Source organism: Ixodes scapularis, unplaced genomic scaffold, assembly GCF_016920785.2.
Source record: "Ixodes scapularis isolate PalLabHiFi unplaced genomic scaffold, ASM1692078v2 PGA_scaffold4__175_contigs__length_147842914, whole genome shotgun sequence".
Taxonomy (NCBI): Eukaryota; Metazoa; Arthropoda; class Arachnida; order Ixodida; family Ixodidae; genus Ixodes; species Ixodes scapularis.
Window position 1 is genome coordinate 99,776,861 of NW_024609879.1, and position 22,640 is coordinate 99,799,500.

General features: G+C 47.5%; 1 protein-coding gene across 1 annotated transcript; it reads right to left on the reverse strand.

The window, feature by feature from the left end:
* Positions 1 to 8,236: 8,236 nt before the first annotated feature.
* Positions 8,237 to 22,229, reverse strand: LOC120836313 (transmembrane protein 151B). Its single transcript, XM_040212540.1, has 5 exons — positions 22,185 to 22,229; positions 21,288 to 21,586; positions 18,969 to 19,074; positions 16,384 to 16,557; positions 8,237 to 8,977 (listed from the first exon to the last, which is right to left on the reverse strand). The coding sequence occupies exons 1-5, from the start codon at positions 22,227 to 22,229 to the stop codon at positions 8,237 to 8,239; spliced, it is 1,365 nt and encodes a 454-aa protein (XP_040068474.1).
* Positions 22,230 to 22,640: the final 411 nt, after the last annotated feature.

Consider the following 22,640-nt stretch of genomic DNA (forward strand, 5'->3'; position numbering starts at 1 on the left):
TAACGGCAATAAATGAATGTCAATGTTCTCGAAAAAAAAACAAAAAAACCTACAGGTATGGTTGTAGCGGAAAACCCGAATAATGCCAAGAAGACGTTTCTTTGTTAGCAAATATTATTCTTTATTTGACACGACTGAGCAACGCGCCAGCACTGCCAACGTCAGAACAAAGCACGCACGAGGATTGGTCCGAAAGTAGCAGAAGCAGACGCCCCTCACCACGAGGCTCACGCCGCCTGACTGCATACGCACACACGTCACACATCACTTGGTCACACATCACATAATCACACACGGCCAGAGAGAAACGGAAGTGCGCGCTGGGCAACCCTCCGCTTCGTCGAAAAAATGTGCGCAGGAATCTCCGCTATACAAGTGTGCAAAAGCTTGAGGACAGAAAATAGTAGTTTATGCGTGTATATATGTATTATATGAACTCTAAGAGGAAATTCATTCTAAAAAAAGAAAAAAAGGTTCTTTGAATTGAAACCTTTTTTTTTCAAACCCTCGCGGAATTATATTTTCATTAAAAAAATGGTATGAGCGACATAAAGCTGGTTCACATGGACCGACTGCGCCATGACCGCTTGTGACGGCTTAGAACACGGTGGCACTCTGGCGCCATCTATAAGGCATTTCTAGAACCTTTTTTGCCAGCGTATGACTTGATTGAAGGATTCACGGCACTTATAATATCAAGATGTACACACTATGAACAATTGTTTTCCATAACATTGACAGAATCATTTGGAGCTGAGAGAAAGACATGCTTAAATTATACGCTGATTACAAGTGTTCCATGGCTCACCGACAGATGTCGCCGGTGTGCTATTTCGTCGTAATCCGTCACGAATGATCGTATCGCAGTCGATCGCAGTCGAGCATTTAGGCGTGCAATAAAGAGTTTCTTGACTTCGTCGTCTTAGGGCTTAAATTCGATCTACGAGTTCCTAAGGTAGTCAAAAACGCGGCTGGTTAGTGCGGTCGCCCCATCTCCTTATAAAAATCGCGATTAGAGACGTGGAAAAGGCTGAGAAAATTATTTCTGCTGAGTGAGCCGCCAATCGCAGGCCATGTAATTAATACGTAGGCGATCGTCAGTCAAGGTCGGCGACCGATTGACTTTTTAACTGCATATTTCGAACTCAGAAAGGCTCGAAACATGGAGAGCTGAAGAGATATTTTAGGGGAAAATTTTTCTCAATGAAGCTACTACACACGAAGGGCGATGAGAGCAAGCTAAGCAAATTTGCTTTCTAGTCGACGGGTTTGTTTGGTTGTTCTTAACAACATTTATCATCATACTCTTTTTTGTTTTCTTTCAGAAAAGCATCGAGCGTAGTATTACGGGCCGTTAAGACTGTAATCACATTTCGGTATGCTAATTTACAAGGCAATTTAATAATACTTTGATCTGGTAATGATTTAGGAAGTTAAATAATTGCTAACAAGCTTTTTTTTCTTCTATACATTAAGATAAACCAAAAAACGACAAACCCCGGCAGTTGCAACATTTACATGAATCAGTTCACCCCACCTTGGTCACTGGGGCTAGCTTAGCCTGAACCTATTTGTTAGTACGCTTAAGTGTCGAACTAATGCCACAAAATCCATGAATTAATCCTCACGTGGACCTTATTCGTAAAATATGCGAGCAACATGTTGACGTACCGATCTGTTGAAATTTCGAAGCATGGTTTACATAGGAACACTCTACGAAAGAAGCTCTTTCATCGACGAGGAAAACCGCACGATGCTAACGAGTGAGTGTTATATGTACACATAATGGGCGTAGCTTAGCTTCCTTCGAAACAGAAGTAGAGAGGCATGCAAAAACACTGGCGCGCCAGAAGCTTTTTTTTTTTTTTTTTTTTTTATATTGCGTGAACTTTAAACGAGAGGCCCTGAGTGCGTTCTCCGCACCAATGATACTAACTGATGTTACCTGCAGATGCAATGAAATTTTTTTTTTCAGACTCAAAGCTGACTCACTGCGTGCACTAATTTTTAAAGATACAAATTCATAAGTCCGCTTTATAAAACTATTCGAAAGGGATTGCCAAACCGTTTAGTTTCCTGAAAACTGTAAGTAGTCACAATCAGCAACGGCTAAGCCTTATTTTGGGAAATCGTGCTGTATCCATCACCGCGTTTGGTCGTCCTTTCGTGTTAGTGCTGAGTTATATCTTTTTTTATGTACGTACGCGGCCATATAGCTTCGGGGAACATACTAAATGTCGCCTCGCCTTTGTTTTGTTTCTCAATTAAAATAAAGCCTCCGTCCTTGATATAATCGAGGTTGTGACTGTCTCAGGCCGAATGGGCGCCGGTGGTGTGCGTAAGAATTGTGCAGACGAACCTGCCGGAAAACAAAATCACCTGGCGTAAAAATTACGCGCAACTATGGTACGGACTGTTTTGTTCCGACACGGTGGCTAAAACAACCACCGTATTTTGCCCGTTAGAAACACCTCAAATCCTAGCGAAATTATAAAATAACGGGTACTACTGTTGAGGCGTGAATGGAAAGACCACTTACCTGCTGACTGACTTTAGCTAGGAAGTTAATTTTAACTCGAGCATATCGGCGAAAAAATAAAATTAAAAAAGCGACATTTTGGTGCAAGGTACGACTATCTCTTTCAGAGTCAGGTTAACCAAACACTTCCCGGATAACACGAGGCCTGTTCACTCAGGCGTGACGTCGCACATCTGGCAGAAACGCGGCACGCCAACGGGCCACGACCGAAGCGACGTCATTCGATCGAGACGGAATCCAGACGCGCACTCACTTTGGATGATTGGTGAGGAGCTAGGGGTCAGGTGCTGCTGGCCTATGTCGAGGCAATTAAAAGAAACTGAAAACAAAAATAAAAAGAAGGAGGCAGTGGGCGGAAAGCTGCAAAGCGCGCGAGGCGCGCAACCTTGCTTGTGGATCCTTTGACAAGTCGGGAGCCAATCAGATGATTCCCATGGCGCATGTGACTCATAAATGCTAATATCTATAGGCTGGAAGGAGGAGTGTAGAGTTTCTACTATGTATTAAGTAGTATCTACCCGCTTCTATATATAGGCCTACAAAAATATGGGAAGTATTCGCTTTAGCGCTTGTGATTGGGGGAATGTTGTCGTTGACTCAGCGCAGAGGGACCGTGAATTCGATACATCGACACCCTGCACACTGCGTACACGCGTACGACGCTGAGAAATTAATTTCCTTTGTTGGATGCAAAAACAATTAACGTCACAACATAATTTCTGCAATCACTTTTGTTCTCCGATGTTCGCGAGATGGTGTAGGAGGGACCAAGCAAGAACAACAAAGAAGTGATCAAGTGTGACTAAGCACTATCAGTAACGCGTTTAGTTGGAAGCATCTCGTAACCGAGAGAGCTTAATTTTTATCGGCAATAATTATAAGTCATGACAGCGTAAATATGAAAAGGCAGCAATATTCCTCTTCAGGCCTGAATCTGTCCGATTGTTTTGAAGGTTTTAGTATAGTACACCCTTTCATTTGTGGCAACTGATAGCTTTTTTTTATGTTCAAAGAAAAATAAGGTAAATTTGTGCTTTTCGGTTGTATGCACCGCAGGAATTTTTGTCGAAATGAAAGCAAAGTTTCAGGATCAATTCGAAATAGTTGTGCGAATTCGGAAGTTGTCAATGGCCTGACTCTTTCCCATAGGGTAAAGAACGCATACAAAAAAAAATATTTTTGGGTTATTGATATTATAGTTTTGATATATTATTAATATTAATTTTTCCGAAGTACGCTTTGCTCACGAACAAACACTTTTATGGACAATTGTTAATACTAAAGTTAAAAAAAAATGTATCTTGCAAGGCGAACTTCACTTTCTGTAATCTGAGTTCTGCTTGTTTGCCATTGTACCGCAGCGAAATTTTGACAATAAATGTTTTGAGACGTTTTCAGTGGCATCCGTGTTGCCATGAGACTAGGCACTGGGCAGGAGTGAAATTGTCAAGTTTCTTTTTCCCTGCATGAAAACCGATGGAGATGTTGGCACCGATTTCATAGTGCCGGCTACTCCACATAGGTTTTTACATAAAAGAAGCGCAACTGAATATCCAAAGTCGAAACTTAAATTCGGTGTTTCTAGGTTTTCCCGACAGACACAGCCCTTTTCGCCATGTATATATTTTATAGCGGCGTTTTTCGGCGTATACCCATCCAGCGCTAATGATATACACTACCTGTACCAACAGGCCCACGAAGAAAATTTCCTTCATTGCAAGGAAGAAGCACCGCGCATCCAGATTCCTCACTATCGAAGTTGGCAGGATTTTATTGGAACTGCACTCCGTAGACACGTGCAGCAATACGTTTCGGCCTACGGATAGGGATGCGAGGGACGGCGGTTGCTGAGCGTATTGCTGAATTGTTGCTGCGGCAGTCGCTGAGTTGCTGAAGCCCTACTGACCTCTCCTGTTTCGGTGACCGTCCACAAGACGGAGCCTTAAAGCAAAGTCATGGTACGCGGTGCAAATGAATGATACTGTATAGACGTTCGCGAGCGGCCAGACTTTAAACCTAGTCTGGCGGCCGCGGTTAGAAAATGTTTTGTTTTGGCGCCAGTCTGGCAACCGTGGCAACGCCAGCAACGAGAGGGCGGCGCCTAGAAGCTGTACTTGCAGGCGTCTATATATGCGGTCCCTTATAGACCGTTCATTGGTGGGAGCGTGAACTTTTAGGACAAGGCGTTGCATCTTAAATGGAGCGACAACTAGGGGGACGTACTTGATGTGTGTTGCTGGGCCCAATGCCTGGTTAAGCGTTTTCTGTTTTGCTGTCAGTCCTGGGCACTAGACATGGAGTGCCAAGTCGTTTCGTTCGTAGCCGAAGAAACCTGGCTCGCTGTTAAAAATAATTTCGAGGGTGGGTTCAGAATGTTACATATCGGCCAAACGCTTTACCTGTGAGACATAATCACGAGACGACATAGTGCCACTTTTATGCAATTGCGGTCGACGGACGAACGTGGCAGCGGAAATGTCAGCAGTCGCGGCTCAAGACACACACTCTGCTAGTGCTGTATCTTTCAAAACAACAATAACAAAAAGCTTCAATTTCTTGGTTGGCTTTGAACCGTTTCGTGCTTCCGTTACGTTAATAATATGTGTTCCATAAACATATCGGTCGACCGAAGTGCCGCCTCTTAACATCCGCGAGAATTACGTTTGTGGGGAGTCGCTAGTCGCGGACATCGGGAAGAGTTCAATCTCACACCCAGGCTCGGAGTGACCGAAAGCGAGAGCCGGCGATTCTATCACGGATACCCTGTGGCTTCCAACAGCTCCTTGCGTGACCTTGGCCGGAAAAAATAACCAAAAAAGAATATAATAGAGGACGAAATGCCGCGCAAAGTCAACAAGGTCCCCCGAAGGGCTGCATTCCTTCAAGAGCTGTCAGGGATCGAAGCTCGTCCAGCTCGCCTTTACACGAAGAAAATACGCTATACTTCAGTTAACCTTACGAGTGTGCGCAGCGAACGCCATGAGCCAGCCCAGCCAATGCAACCCTGTGAACCCACCGCGAGACTACGCGCCTGAACGCCGCTGTGTCCTACACCTAGGTCACATGACACTCACACGGCATCGGATTGGGTCTGATGAGTCGTAGCGTCCTGTGCGGTCCGTCGCAAGGTGATGCGGAGTCTTGGAACGAGTGCTACGCAACTCTGCGAGAAAAATAAATACCTCTCGGAATATACTGTTAGATGCGCAAAAGGTTCCCAGAAAACGGGGTCCTATATGTTGCCTTTTTGTTCACAGCGAACATCTCGAATGAGCGCGCGCTTCGTGTTCTTGAGTTCGAACAAATAAGAGGCAAACTTGTAGAAAGCAGTTCAACGAATACTTCAAGAAGTTTAAAGGTTCGGGTTAGTTTTTTTATGAGTATTTTCTTTTTTTTTAACAAATCCTTTGTTAAAGTTAAAGTTATGATAACGCTCGAAGGTTACTCTCGAGTTTTGTTCGACCGACATATAGGTCAAAGTCATATCAGCGATGCCATATGACCTTGCTGTCAGGCTGTCACGTGACACCGCGATTTCACGTGCCACCTTAACGTCGAGTGGCATAAAAAACGCACAGTATATGTGTCCAGATCGTTCGCAACATAATTTGTGTGTCTTTGTGGTTATGAAACATCATCAAGACAAGCCTAAAGTTTGTTTAAAGGGGCCTTCCGGAGCGTTCTGCGATGGTCTATTTATGGCGGTAACTCAATCTATGGGCCCTAAGGATCCTAAAAATCATAAAATTACGGTCATGCGCGGCGGATTTCCCTACTAAAATTGCTATCAAAGTCTTCGGCACGCCCCCCTTTCTGAGATGACCCCGGAAAACGGGAGGGGCATCTCTTTACGCGCCAACCAATAGCAAGCGAAGGATTCCGGCGTCACTGCGCGTCACCAACGCGGCCGACCGCCGACCCGCGGAGGAATCTCTCGAACACGCGCGGTCCGTCTTCAAGGAACCCGGACTTCGTGCTCGGCAGTCGTCGTTCGTCGCACCGCACCGTCGCGCTGCTACTGCAATACGCAGTCGCATTCCACAGATGACAAGGAAACGTTTGACTCGTTGACGTTGAAGGATCGCAAAGCTGGCTTCGGAGTCGGGATCCACGGGAAGAAGGAACATGTGTCCCCCAAACGCACGCCTGCAGACGCCCCGGGAAGCAGACGAGCCGACGCGCCGACGCATCACCCCCTAGCAACAAGCTTGCGGGGAGAAAACACAGTTCGCTGGTTTTGGAGCGATAATTACGGACTATGTTTCCCGCACCACAATCGGTTTACGTTTTTCTCAAGCTCTAATTTACAACAAGCTTAAAAAAAGTTGTAATAATAACGTTCGCATTCACCGCGAGATGCAGCATTTCCATTGGTCAAGTTTGAGCGATGGGCAGGGAATGGGGGATTGTCTTCCAAGAGAAAATAGTCCCGATATATTTCTTCTGCCATCTGCTTAATAAACGGTTTTGTAATCTCAAACTTTGTATACATATTAACTTGGACCTACTACACAATATAACAACATAAACGGACGATCGCAGAAAGCTCCGGAGGGGCCCTTTAAGGATTGATGCGAGCCTTCATGCTTTTTGAGCCATGTGTTGAGATATCACCCTAAAAATTAACGTTGAATAGGTCAATAAAAGTGTCACCGGATATGCAACTGAATGGTGAGGTACGATTAAATAGAAGAGGAACATCTCTCGGTTGTTCCTTAGTCAGCGGCTTTTTCTTCTTTTATTAACCGAAGGCGGAAAGCTTTCATGGGGCACGACGTATCCAAGAGGCTAGTCTTGGCCTTTATCAGAGAATTTCTATGTTATTGGAACGGTAGTTAAACTCTAGCTCTTTCTCGCATCCTGTGGCCAAAGTGCTCAGTCCCGACGACCCTAAGAACGCGTCATTGAGCGAAATGTTAAGTGCACAGTTTGTTTTCCATATACCACCCGAGCTAGCACATGTCACAACACAGAGGCCCATTTCAATCACACTGTGCAGTGCAGGCTGCGGTCGTAACGAGTCCGACAGATCGCTCGGGTAGCACATTTCTCTCAGACAGTTGTGAACGAGAAGACGGTGTTTGTTCCCTGCGGAGTGGACATACGCATGATCGAATCATTATCACCCCTGTGACAGAGTAACGGCAAATGCGCCTTCAGTATCGCTGCGTAAAAAGCCTACCAAAGTCTATTGCCCTCCTGCACTAAAAGCCATGTACAACTTTGGCAAAAAAAAAAAAGAAGCGTAACATTCTTTGAGTAAACGCTAAATAAATAGAGACTCCGAATCAATTCGGGTAAAATATTCAGACATAACTCGTCTGAAATTGCTTCAGAGTCAGATGGAGATTCTGCCCGAAGTCAGGAAAACCCTGTGGCCCAGAACGTCCGAGCAGATCTCGCCTCGCGGTTTTTCCATATTACGAAAACTCCAAGGTTTGTTGACAGCTGCTATTTCAGCGACATCTTTTCCAAGCAGGGGCATCCAAGGGCAGGTCCAAACAGCTCCCTGAACGATATTCCGGAAACTTCGCCATCAGCAGCTTAATGACGGGTTGGGCGACCACTCCATCATTTCCCCAGAGGGCGTCGCCAGCAGCGACCCAGTAACCCGGAAAGCTACAAGTAGCAGCAGCCGGAACTTTCTCGCAAGGGACGCATTCAAACATCGCCGTGCTTCGACAACGCGCGCCTACGTCATAACTGGGTCTCACTGGAAGGAGGCCCGTCGGGCGTCCTCGCCAAGTTCCTCTCCGTCATAGACCTCCGCATCGTGAAGGGCAACAGGAACCTTGGGAATCCCAACGCGGTTGCGTCTCCCGCAGCGTCCGGCACCACTTCTTCGTAGCTGGGCGGACCCGCGTCCGGACACCGCCTCTGGACGGGCACGTCATCGGGGTACAACGGCGGCACGAGGTACATCACCTGTGACGTACCGGGACCTGTCCACGAGCTCCGATGGCGACGGCTCGGGATCGGTATGTTTCCGTTGGGGTCACTTCTCAGCGCATTGTCCATGAGCACGGCCTGCGAGTAGCTGGGTGCCAAAGTGAAGTTGTCCGTAATGGACTGTTCCAGTTCTGCGCTGTCCGCCGTGCTGCGCCTGGACAGCTCTACACTCTGCGTGGGCGCGGTGGTCTCTGGGGGCTCGCCGAAGAGCTTGGTGACTTGGTAGTGGACGTGGGCGGTGCGGCAGTCCACGAGCAGTCGGAGCGGCCAGGACAGCAACAGGGCCGAGAAGAGCCAGAAGACCGAGTGGGACACATACCAAGGGAGTCGGTCCGCGAAGGCCACGACGTACTCCTGGAAGTCGGCGCTTACTAAGTCCAGGCCCTCTCGCATCTCCATGTACTCGTCGAAGCGTTCGTTGTCTCGGAAGAAGTCGGAACGCTGGCGCTCAAACGACCGCGCCGCTTCTATGTTGGCGAAGGCGAAGCCCTGCGTAGGCGAGGCAACAGTCAGAGATTATCAACAATCTGAAACACGCTCGTGCTTATTCGGCAAAGACACCAAAGAGAAAAGGACAAATATTTTGACCCCTCTTGAAATATATTTAGTTTTCAGATTGTGCCATACAATTATGTACGTAGAAACATGTGAGGATTCCACCAAATCTGGTGGAGTCTCCCATTGCTGTTGCCAGAATGATGAGGGACTTGGCCAAGTCTGGCAAAATCTCCCGTTATTCTGGCAACGCCACTCGGGATGCTCCATCTGGTCGATACGGCGAGCGTGCCTCCGTCGCTTTACTTTGTTTCATTGCAAGTTTAAAGCTTGACGATGCAGGAACACGCATTAACTAAAGATGCAACCAAATATACACAAACACATACAAAGATGGGAATGCTGATTAATTTGCTCCAAGCTGCATCGAAGTGCCTTGTGCCACACCCTGCTACATTTCACCAAAATGTTAGAAACCTGCGCCAACATAGCGTCGAATGTTAGCGTCGCTTCCTCAATATTGAAACTAAGAGCTCAGGCTCAGGTACAGAAAAATACGATAGGCTTGTGCAAATCACGAAAAGTTTTTATGATCGCTCAGAATTATGTAAAATTTTACTTAACCATCGCACCGAAATCTGGCAGGGCTAGGCGGGGTAGGAAACGCCTTTGAGCGCACTTCTTTCCGCTCATTGTGGTGCTGCGAAGGATTACCCAAGTCAGGTGCTTCGGAAAAGGCGTTCTGCGTTGCGAAGGATTAGGAATAACCACACTAGGACAAGCAAGACAACATGACATTTAGAAAGAGGCACAGACGGTATACACTTGTGCCTGTTTCTGTGTGTCACGTTGTCTTTCTTGTCTCACTGTCCGTATTTGTAATCCTTCGTAGCACAGTTTATCCAAAGCATGAATAACCAAATAGCCTAATCCCATGCACTAAAAGCATTCCTTCTAAATTCTAATTAGGATGGCGCACGTGCACGTTTCAAATACTAAAAAAAAAAAAGCGCTTAGTAAATGGTTTAGGGAGTTAAGGTCACGGACTGATTCGCCGAGTTTTTTTGAAGAAGTTTGGTGTGGAGGACTTCTAAGTACCCGAGAAATTTACTGAAAGAGGGCAAGAGACTCAAGTGGGAGAGGGCAGCCGCGCGCTTTTTGGTTAGGGCAAATGAGGGAAATAGCAAAGGAAACAGCCGGATAAGACTGCTGGATGCATGTTTTGCTCAAGACTTTCCGTGTTCTCTTAATTTATTTCCTTTTCGCAGTTTTTTTCTTCTTCTAGATTTGGTTTTTTAACGAGTACCCGATAACGGAGGCACCATTGCTCGAATATGTATTTTACGAATAACAACCGAATGCCTGAAATAATATTTCAAGAGCTCTCGTGCGCGGGAGCCATCAAGCCGAGCGCAGCTGCCAAGCTTTTATGCGTCAGCGCCTTTTACAAGATTATAAACTCTTTACCATGCAAATAAATGTGTGTGTGTGTTTTTTTTTTTTTTTTTCGTTCGCTGCGACTGCTGATTCTACCCTGACAATGCGGTGGAGGCCATAATCACGGGGAAAAATTTTTCACAGTGGTTGCTACTGTAAACATTAATATAAAATTGTATCAACACGCGAACCGCGGCACACGACAGCATATAAAGTTCCGTTCACACACTTACGTTTGACTACGACCGATTAAGACAAGACTGATTTCAAAGCCTTCTTTGTCGGCTTATACGACCGGCTGCGCTTCTGCGGAGCTGTTCGTAAACCGTCATGAAACGCTTAAAACCCGATTGCCTCAGTCGGTCGTATAGTCAAGTGCAAGCACAGATTGCTCTAACCGGTCGCACAGCCTACTGTTGCGCCCCAAGGTCAGGTCCTGCACCAAAACCAGCATGGCCGCATGACAGGACGCACCATAGAAGGCTCTAGATGACATTCAACATGGCGCTGCCCTCGAAAAACAAAACTGTAGGGGTGTGCGAACATTGGTTCGAATCGAATAGCGCTGCATTACTGATTACATCGTTTTCTTCCCTCGGCTGATTATATCAATTTCGCACACGGTAATCCCAGCAGCGTGACGCCAAATGCCCTCCCGTCTGCCGTTCTTCAGTTACGCCTTCCCGCATTGCAATCCTTCTTGCTGTCCACGCTCTCGGAAGCCCATGCGACCAATAACGCTATCGACGATGGCCGATATCCGGTTTATACACAATTACTGAAGCTAACCGAAGATAAAATCGCCTTTCTTTTATGCCGCATTTTTCGAGCCTCGTTAGAATTATCAGAAATACCAGATGTTTAGAAATCTTCCAAATTTATATTCATTTTTAAATCATGCGATCGAAATAATCCATTCAACTGTGGACCGATCTCGCTTACAAGTATCGCTGTGGCTAGCGTTATGCCCGGAAGGAGCACTGAAACGCGTATACCTAACCCTTCCCCCCGCCCTCCTCCCTCTCCCCCGTGAACCTAGGGAAGGCGGAGATTTGGACGTAACTTGGGTTACGTGGGACGTAACGCTAGACACTTCGTACAAATATTCCCCGTAAAATACTTGAAAACGTCATATACTCTCAAGTCATAAACTATATTAATGATAAGAACCGTTTCTCTCTCCACCAGCACGGTTTCCGTAAAAAAACAAAACAAAACAAAAAGCCTTTTATGCAAAACGCAGTTATTTGAATTTGTGGCTGACTTGCATGACAGCTTTAATGCCTCCTGTACCACTGACGCAATTTTCATCGATTTCGCTGAGGCCTTTGATACTGTCCCTCGTCGAAGATCACTTTTAAAACTTTCCTTACTAAACACAGACAAAAACGTTGTAAGATGGATTTCGTCCTTCATTACTTATCGCGAGCAATCTGTGTATATAAACCCTACCTCCATCTCATTTAATGTAAGTAAAATCCAGTGTATTACAGGGAAGTGTACTGGGGCCCCTACTTTTTCCTCATCTCCATTAATGACTTAGCCCCTATAATTTCGTCATTCGTTTGACTATTTGTCGCTGATTGCGTTATACACCGCCGCATTTCTCACCCCAATGATTCCCAAGTTCTCCAGCGAGACATAAACATTTGGTCGAAAGGTGTCTAACATGGCAAAAGTACATTAATATCACAAAAAAACAACAACAAAAAAAAACAACAAGGCTGTCTCCTCTAATCACACAAAAACGTACGTCCCTTCATATTCTGTCAACTCTTGCAATTTCACCGGTCCCCTCTTACAAGTACATCGGTATTACTTTTACTGACGACCTATCCTGGAATGCGCAATGGAATACTAGAGTTTAAAAAAATCATCTAGAGCTTTTGGCTCTTCAAATGTACTTTTACCAAGCATGACAGGCTGTGAATATTACAGCATACAAAGTTCTCGTCCGATCGAAACTAGAGTATGCAAGTACAATACGTGCAAATCATCAGTGTTACCTAATCAATAGACAGCTAGGCAGCTCAAAACAGAGTCGCTCGTTTAATTTATCGACACTATTCTTTCGAAAGTAGAGTGTCCCACCTTAAAGCTCTTTCCAAACTAACTTCCCTCGATGTCCGTCGCCAACTGTCTCGTATTTCTCTCTTTTCCAAGTTCTATTATAAAATGTCATCGTTCATGCACACCCAGTGCCAGCCTCCCTCATACATTTCCCTGCGTCATGATCACTCCAAAAAGAGTGAATCAATATTCGGTCGCACTAAGTTCTTAGCTCTTGCACACTATTTTACAAACTGGAATTCTCTCTGACAAAGTTGCTACCGATTGTGATCTTTCTGCATTTCGCTAGGAATGCTTAACTCAGCTTTTTTATTCTTTTTCTATGGCTTTGTTCTAGTAGTCTTTATTAAGTACTACGAATCTCAATGTCTAGTTTTCTTCCGCCTGCATAACATAGTTCATATTTACGTGCGAACTAGGGCTGGGCAATTGATCGATTAACCTAACAATTAATCGATTAATGCTTTAATCGCAGTTAATTTTTTTAACCGGTTATTCGGTAAAAAGTTTGACGAACCAGAAGGAAATAAAAATAAATGGTTTCACCACGAAGACCTGAAGGAGAACACCTGCGTGAAGGGCAAACGTTTAGGTACGAATTTAACCTAAAGTAAACTGTAGGGAAAAGATTTGTAGCTCCGGACAAATGCAGAGCGTTACGCGTATCCCGGCCACTTCAGCGCTGTGCGAATGTCCGTTTAGTTCAGCCTGAACACTGAACAATCAAAGGAAGTCGCTCTTGCCGAAGAATATCAACGAAACCCTGTGCCTTATACAGCTGAAGTCATAATCTGTGAGTGTGAGTGTCTTTGAACCTGTCTCAACCACACATCGAGATTGATTCATAATCAAAATTCTATAGTGCAGTGGTCTCAAACTCATTTGACTGTGGGGGCCACATAGCACACACTGAAAAGGTCGAGGGCCAACGCAAGACAAAGGAGGGGGTTCAAAAGATTTCGAAAGAGAAGAGACCTTGTGCTCTATGCTTTTTGTAAACTCACAGTCTTGCCGGCGACATCCCTAGATTTGATTTGTTTATATGACTACTTCGAGCCCTGACCTGATGTGATAGCAAGAATGAAAAAGACACCGCCTCGCCAACATGCTCGCAATTTTTTATAGGGCAAGAGAACAACTACGCTGTCGTTCCCGTTGCTCAAATCACTGAGGAATTAACCAATCTTAACAAGCCTCTAAATACAATAAATTAATTTGGCAGTTCTTGCTCTCCTGACAATTTTTATTGCAACACTGAACAAATACAGGCCTTTAATGGTGATACTCTTTAAAGGCGACATTCCAGAGCTTGTAGCTTCATATTTGGCGGTCGCTCCTGCTGATCGATAGCTCATACGACCGAGATGCGTCATTAAACGAATAGCTCATGGCGCTTGCAGCCCAGTAGCGGAATTGTTGTACATTACAAAAAGCTGGGAAACAAAAACTAAAACGAAACAAAGGGCAAATGTACACAGATAACTATAAACTATGTGAATACGTTAAAAGAGCAGAGCTATAGTTTTATAGCGAAAGTGAATCGAGAATATGAGATCACTACGGCGAATGCCATTCCTAGCGCTTGAGACTTGGAAACCGGGACTTATAGGCCGGGTTGCCTGCAGGCCGTGCCCCAGCGAGTCGTGGGCCGCCTGCGGCCCACGGGTCGCACGCGAGACAAGAGATGGCGCAAGCGGTCGCGACGCCAACTGCCGCCAACGAACGAGCAGACGACGCCGAGAGCCGGCCCTTTAGCAGACAAGGAACTGCAGTTCCTTGCTGTTACCGCGCCTGTCTTTTTTGTTTCTGCGACTGTCGCCGCCTGCGGAACGCGCGCCGCTTTTGAGTCGAAAAGATCGTCTGCTAGAAAGGCCTGCTCTCGGCGCCGTATGCTCGTTCGTTGGCGGCGTTTGTTGCGCGACCTCTTGTGTCCCGTGCGAAACGGCGCCGTCTTGTTTGAAGACCGGTGGCTTCGCTGCGTTTCCATAGGAGCTAATCCTTTTTCTTTCTTTACTTTTTCCTCAGGTAAGTTCGCTCTTTGCAAATTTTACCAAAAAAATGCGCCATCTGTGAGCAGCGCTGCACAAAGTCGTAGCGCGATAGGTCAAGAAACCGAATTTTCCCGTCGATTTAAAGAGCTTGGCGTCTCCTTGTTTCACCCTGTATATATTTGTGAACTTTCTTAGTACATTGCAAAAGTGTTTCAGTCTTTCTTTTTATTCGCAAATCCTCTCATGTAATACATTGCTAGGAAAACAGGCGTAGACTACGGGGTGCATCGAGCCGAGCCCCCCCCCCCCCCCCCCCCCCCCCCCCCCCCCGGGCTATGATCCTTACCAAGACGCTGTTTACGTGAATTACAGCTTCAGAAGTACGGGGGCCTGGGTTGTACCCCCCCCCCCCCCCCTCCCCAACTTCGCAGATGGCACAAGCATGTTTTTTTTTAGTTTTGTGCTCGCCGGCGCGAGCGCCGTGGTACCGGCGAGAAACACACGGCTACGCTTGCACGGTGGTTGACATTGACACACAGCGACGGACACATGGCGATGTACATACGCTGTAAAATGTACCCCCTGAAATAAACTGCAGATGATTGCCGGTGTAAAAAAAATTGCGTGGAGAAGCACACCCCCCCCCCCCCCCCAAAGAACTTCTCAATCTGCCCCCCCCCCCCCTTCCCCCTGGGAAAATGGAAAGTTTACGCCGCTGGCTAGGAATATATTTAAGGGCAATGAACTTGAACATTCTCTATAGCTTTTACAGCGCACTGGAGCGCCACTGCATGCCGTCTTTCCTTACAAAGTTGGATGTTGCGATGACAATGCGCTTTATTCGAAGCGATATTCCCACACCCCTACAAGTTATTTACTGAAATAATCGTCAGTTTTCAATTAGGACTGCAATGGGCACACAGCACATACGTGTTGCCAAGGCTAGTCGAATTAAGACCATCTGCGAAATGGCTGCCTAAGACTTAACCATAATTCTGGAGATTCCATACGAAAATGCGAGCTTTATCAGCTTTGCAGTGAAATATTTACAGAAACAGAAGGATTTGCTTTCGGGGAGGTAACACGTGGGGATCTGTTATGCTCTGGAGTGACTCTTTATCTTGAAGTAACTCCAGAGCAGTGTCGCTGAGAAATGTATACCTACATTATTTTCAGAGACATTTTCAGTCCTTGCGAAACCACGTTTTTAGCGTATACCTGCTGCGCCAAAGGATCGTGTGGGCACAGATGCTCTCGCTTGTACGCAATTTACTACAGAACAGTCAGCACTATTAACTATGCAGTATAGCAAAGGTTGCAGACACCTTGTGCGAAGACTGTGCCGAAATATAACTTTGTAGTACAAACAGTGCTGTCTCGATAGGGCAGGCAAACTATGTAGAGCGTTATGCTGGCAGTAATCGCTACTGGCACCAAAACCATATAACTCTCATCACGCGAAAGAAAGAAAAAAAAGAAAAAAAGGACCGCGGCATTTTAATGTTCCTTTCATCGTGTTCTTTGATTGATTCATTTAACTGAGTCATACAGTGAGTAATTTTTGACATCAGCCGACTACTCAATTGCTTGGCTTATTGTGTTTGAAAAATACATAGTAATGTGTATAAGTATTGTCAATTGGGGTGCCACACTGCTTTTTTTTTTTGCAGTTTTACCCATTACCTGCATAACAATCAGTATTCGAAGCTAAATAAAGCAGATGCCTTATCTGTATTTACATGTCTGAACTTCCCTCGATTAACTGTAAACCCTCTGGTTTATTGGCTTGAGTATAAAATAAGATTAATCGGAATTAGTTTTTACGCTGAAAGTTCTCATTCCTCGATAGTTATACAATTTCCAATGGGCGTGTCGAGTCTGTAGAGGTCCAAGGGTACTCGCCTTGCTGAAGCGTATCTTGGTGGCAGGGTGGTTCTCGAGACCCGTGAGCCGCTTGGAGATGTCGCGGACGCCGCAGTCGGTGTACACAAAGCAAGAACCAGCGGCGTGCGTGTTCACCCGATCGTAGTAGATCTGCGTCGTCGTGTAAGGGTCACCGTTCCGGTACCTGGTCACCTGTACCAAGGACCCAATTATAACAGCGTCAGTATCGGTCACCCGACGCATCTCGCATACCTTGCCATCGACTTATAGTAAATCGGGGATCACAAGGGTAAGTTGTGATAAAGGGTGGCATCAAAGTTCACCGTTTTAAGGAAGGGAGCCACTGACGATGAACTTCGGCGTGTTTGCCGCTGGGCGCGAATCAAGGATCCACTAATGATAACGTCATCCACAGGCCTTGTCTTCTAGTTGGTATTGGCCAGACTCAACTCATGTGTTTTCTAATGCATCGAGGTGTGATAATTTGATGGTCGCTGCTCACTCTTAACGACGAATCTCAGGGAGATTTCACTTGGGCTTCGCTTTTGGTAAACTTTATGAAAGGTCGCGTTGCCGATCCACATGAAGCTTTACACTGGATCCTTTTGCAAGTTCCTCCTCACATTTTTCCTATCCAATAGAACTCCGTGGTATAAACAATGCCGGGCAGTATGAGCATGTATCACTTGGTATTGTTACCCTTCTGCCTTTAACTTAGCCGCGGATGGTAGGGTTCTTAAAAAACAATGCCTTCGTTCGATGCTCAGCGGAGAAGATTCTTCAATTAACGGGTATTCGTCAGCTTCGTTTTTCAATAACCTAACCAGGTCTTGCAGCCTGTCGACTAGCCTGCAGCACAATTATATTGAATCTTCACGCATGGTTTGCCCCAAATGCGCTCCACGTCTCGTTTTTAAACGGAGGTCAAAGATAGGTGTGTATAGTACACCTCACTTTTAGAAACGCCAGGTTCACAGATGCGTCATTGTACCTCCATCCTCATATCATCCGTAATCTTGAATGATAGTCCAGTAGGTGTCCTTCAACATAAAGGTGTCGCCATGGCGACCGATCTATCGCATCTGACCCAACGAAGTGCCATAACGAGAAAGCCGAACGGTCCTAAAGCAAAGAAAACTCGACCTAGGGACCCAATCCCCCTCCTCCAATCTCACCCCGCAGGAAATCTAATGGCCCGGTCCCCGGACTCATCCAATAACCTCCCTCCACCTCATCAGAACGAGGTTGACGGGCCGGAAGCGGATATTAGATCCCGTTAACGGAGAGCCCGGGATGTTTTGATACCGCCTATAAAACAAGGTCAGCGCATGACGGTATCGTTAGCGGATCCCGACCCGACCCGAGGGGCAAACGCGTCGAAGCAGACGACGCGGCAGGCGCGTCCATCTTGGCGTCACCGCGTGCTCACGTCGCGCTCGTTGTGAGATGCTGCAAGATGCTCTGTCGACGAGGTTCACGCAAGGTGGATGTCGCTGCGTGGATCCACTAATGTCTAAAAAACAAGGGCGAAGGCCTTGTTAACGAAGGCCTTGTTTTTTATAGGTGGCATCTTCCCCTTGTTTTTTATAGGTGGCATTGTATGAAGGCAGTCAGAGAGGCTATGCAAGGCAATGGGACAAGGCGGGACGGGGACATCGCCGCTTGCTGTCGTGTTCCGGTCCTTTTGTCCCGCCTCGTCCCGCCATCTTGCATAGCTCCCTCAGGATCTTGGGAACCGTCTGGTGCAGTGCGGGAAGCAGCGGGGAATAGCCTACTATCTTGGCAGTGCGTTATATTCGATAAGGGGCCTTAATTACCTGCTCTATAATGACGCAGATTCAAACCCGATAGCCCCTGGACGTCACAGGGGCCACGCATTCTGCCGTGACGTGAGGATTCTGGTGAAAACGATGGTGTCATAACGTGTACAAAAAACACAGAGGCAGTCATTTGCATAGCCAGTGATAGCCTGGGAAGGGCGTGGAGAGCATCTTATTATCGCTCCGTTGAGATTAGCAGACAGGAACCAAGGACAAATCACCAAGCATGGAATGTAAATATAACAAGCGCTGCGTTTCTTAGGAAGTGACTATGGCGCACTCAGGCAAACATGCGGAGTCATTGGGCTGTCGGCGCATGGGCGGCGTCTGGTGTACTTTACAGAAAAGAGTTACTCAGCATGCTCAGACCTCAGTCCACAGCCCATGGTAGACAAAGATGGCAGCTGGTAGAATGCGATTAATGGAATAATCTATAACCGATTGCAAGAACCAGCGCGAGCTTGCAGCTTTTGATAACGTTTCCCCGCACATGCATCCAGAACTCGGCGGAAAGCAACGAGCGTGGGTTGGAGGCGGAGTTCTTCACCAGTCACCGACTACAGTCCACCTTTTGGTGCGGTTGCCCGAGTTGTGCGACTACAGTCGCACCACTCGGGCAACCGTGTGTACGCAGTCTCGATGCCCAAACGTCTGTAAAGATTTCAAGATCGGCAACAAAACACACACACGAACACACGCACATACACGCACACACGAACACACGCACGCGCACACACACGCACATAGAGGCCCGTGTGTACAGAAGGATCTATATGGACGTACCAGCCTGGTGCGTCTCACGTAGTGATAGCAGACGGCCTTCCACCAGATGATGGGCTGTGCCTCCCGCATCTGCTCCACCAGATCATAGACGGCGCTGGCGTCCACCCTGCGCACAGGTCGGGGTGTCGCCCTGCAACGCGCCGTATACCATGCGTTTCCTGCCCGCTCCAGGAGCCGCCATCTTTGCAACAACCAATGTCATATAATATACTAATAGCGAATTCCACGGGCGTTTTGGAGCGCGTCGGGATCAGTTGACCAGATCCGGACTGGAGCATACGATCCGAACGGGGTCGCGCCGCCTACGGATCCCCAGTGGAACATGACCGCTGCTCGGGGTCGGCGGATGCCTTCCCGTCATTCAACTGCCCGGGAATCCCCTTTCCGCGGCCGCCGCGGTCGTTTCGAAGACGTTTTCGCAATCGCGGTTCTAACACGTGTTCGACGCACGAGCGGCAGGAATGGCTCAGGCGCTTCTAGCAAAGATTGCCGGAATGTCCATAGAGCGGCAAATACCTTCTCTTCTCCTTCCTGGAAAACGAACCGGCTGTCGAGCCAAGGGGTAAGCAAGCGGCCATTACGAATTCTTCTGATGTCGAGACAATCTAGGAGCCCAGCCCGCGACGTGCTTCTTCTTCTTCTGAGGGGAGATGGGCGAGATCAGGCGCGATGCCCCACGAGAAAGGAAGTCACGTGTGTGCGCCGAGGGCTGGCCCGGATGGCATCCGGTTGAATCCGCCGAAATCGTGGGAGCGACTTTTCTCGGATCCAGATCGAGATCTGGAGCGAGAGCGAATCCAAAACGACCAGTAAACACGTTGGTCTCGATTCCGATCGCCCAGTGAAATAGGCTCGCTCCAGGAAAGTCGAACCCGGCGCGCTTCAAAACGACCGGTGGAATTCGCCATAAATCATTGCAGATTCAGAAAGTGTAATCCTGAGAATAGTGAACTAACTTGCATCAAACGTCTTAATGGGATCATGGCGCGGATATATTTTTCTCGCAGATTTAGTTTTACGATGAACAAAATTCTACAATTAGTAGCATAATAAGGCTTCATGATCATCCGGGCTCTTCCCCCTCCTGTTTTTTTTGTTTTTTTATTCCACCGCCTTCGTTTTTCAATCTTGCATATGGTAGATTCACTTGTTTTCCCACAAACCTTTTTTATTATTATTGAGCCATTTCAAGTGAGTCTAATGTCCCCACTTATTTAAATCCGTAATTCTATACAAAGAACGAGCTCACCGGTACCATGCATCAAGTCCCAGCAGATGTGCCCATGTCGACCATCAAAAATAAAATTATATTCTTCGGAACTTAAAATGAATAAAATATTGAATGAATGAATGACATTTTCAGTTTCTCCAAATAAAATAATAATAAAAATTAACACGTAGACATTTGCTAGCTGCGTGGATATTTCTTTTCCTGTGTGACCTTTCTTTCAAGGCTGCACGCTGAAAAAAGGAGGCTACTGTATTATTTTTATTTCTTTATACCGGCAACAGTATGAAAGGGAACAGTTAATGGTTCTTCTTTCCAGTTCCACGGTTTCCAGAACCTTCGTTACACTTCAACCTGTCAAACAGTGTGTAGCTTGGGATCTTAACTTTCCATTCTAGCCCTACTCGGGACAACAACGTGTTCAAAAAATTGTAAGTACGTCCAAAAGCAAGGAAGTCTGTTTCCTTTCATATTGTTGCCTATAGTACCTCAGACAGAAAAAAAAAAGGCTCGATGTATACCTCAGCACTTTTTATGAGCTGTTAATGCGAAAGCATGAATGTCGTTCTTGCGCGCGGCCTTATAAAGTGGCCGCGCTGCGCTGACATTCGCCGTGTCGCCGCTCTCTAGAGCGGCGACACGGCCGAGTCTTTTCCCGCACGCTGGCGGTCTTCCCGAGCTGCCAGCCGATTCCTTGCGTTGGTGCGCTGCCGGCGCGAGCAGGCAGCGCCATGGGGTGGCCCTCCTTGAAACTGACGCGCAGTTGCCAATGGGAGCCTCGTTCCATGAAACCATGACGCGCGCCTGCCAATGGGACAGAAGCCGAAATCCATCAGATTTCGGCTTCACTGCACTCCATTTAGAACGGGGTAGCTAAGTGCCGTTTGGCTAGGCTTTTCGTATGGTTTCATAACTGGGAGCCATCAGATCGCGGCTTCACCTCCACATAGAGAAAGAAGTTTAGGTGTCGTTTGACGCGGCTTCGAAGCTGAGGACGTCGGCTCGCTTTATGGGACAGTTAATTAATGCTTTCACATTAAAAGCGGGGAGGGGGGGGGAGGGGGTTGCAGCGGGTGTACAGACGAGCGCACCTGTAGGCGAGCTGCAGACGCGTGCTGCAGTGCCAGCACTCGACCAGGTACACGAGGTAGAGCATGGAGAGCAGGGCGAGGGGCACGTAGACGTAGCCGTCGTCGCAAGGGCTCACGCGGGTCTCGCTGCGCATCGGGATCGTGTGGTAGTTGATGACGAAGCGTTTCACCTCGGACAGCCGGCACCAGGCCACGGCCCCGAGGCAGGCCGCCATGAGCAGCGTGAGCAGCAGGCACTTGGCCTGCGCGTTGCGCCGGAGGCTCTGCCACACCGAGCCGCGCTCGGGCTCCTGGGGCTCCTGCAAGAAAGGCGCGGGAGAGTGAGGCGGTGGAGGGAGGTCTGTTTGCAAATCCACAGCTCAGCACGTGCATGCTCGTCTCTTTGGAGAGTGAACAATGCACGCGCCATACGCACGAACGCTCACAGAGGTATTGACCAGAAGCCCTTTTCTGCAATGGTTCACACTCCGGTCCACTACTGTGCCTTGAACACGTCTCCTACTGTTGTGTGTATCGGCGGATCGCGTCTTCATTTCTGGTGCCTCAATTTCGGCCTGATGACGTCAAAAAAGAGACTCGCTGTTGCCTACCGCCATTCTGGCGGTGGCACAGCAGCACAGGAGGTCGCAACAGACGCCTGTTCTGCCGCAGGTCGCTCTCCGTGTTGGCCAGTCGATGGAAGCCGTAGAAGTCAGGAGTTTGAAAGCTGTGTCAACAGTCAAACTCGTATTCGCTCGTGCTTTCTGCTGGACCTTCTATTACCAACCTCCAACATCCCACGTGATATCCGACAGCAGGAGACACCGGTTCCTGCAACATTGCCACAACCACTTCAGTACCACTACCGATACATGGGCAGAACGCTAAGCACAACAGTCCAAGACGTGCTACACGCACAATTGTGACGTTGCATATGATTCGTGACGTTCCATTTCTTTTCATAATCCCCCACAGAAAAGAAGAAACAAAATATTCTACGCCAAGAAAACGGGCCGCATGTCCGTACGGGTTCTTCCCGGGTCGGCGGCCAGGTGGAGCTTTCGTCGGCGTCCGGGCTGGACGGCTCGGTATCCGCTTGCGTGTCCCGACCGTCGGCGTCCCTTGCCAGCGTCCCCTGCCCGGCCAGGAGGCGGGCCGGACTGCTCGTGGGCTCCCTGCGCGACGCCCAGCGAGAGAACCAGGCTCCGGTTCCCAGCATGCTCTTCATCGGGGTCCTCGACTCAGCGGTCGGGGGAAGCCCCGCCTGCAAAGGGAACATTCATTCGAGTGTCATTAAAGCCGTGAGGTAACTGCAGTTAAATGTTTTAAGGCATGAGGCGCTTTCCAACGGAACCCCCTAATTTCAAAATTTTG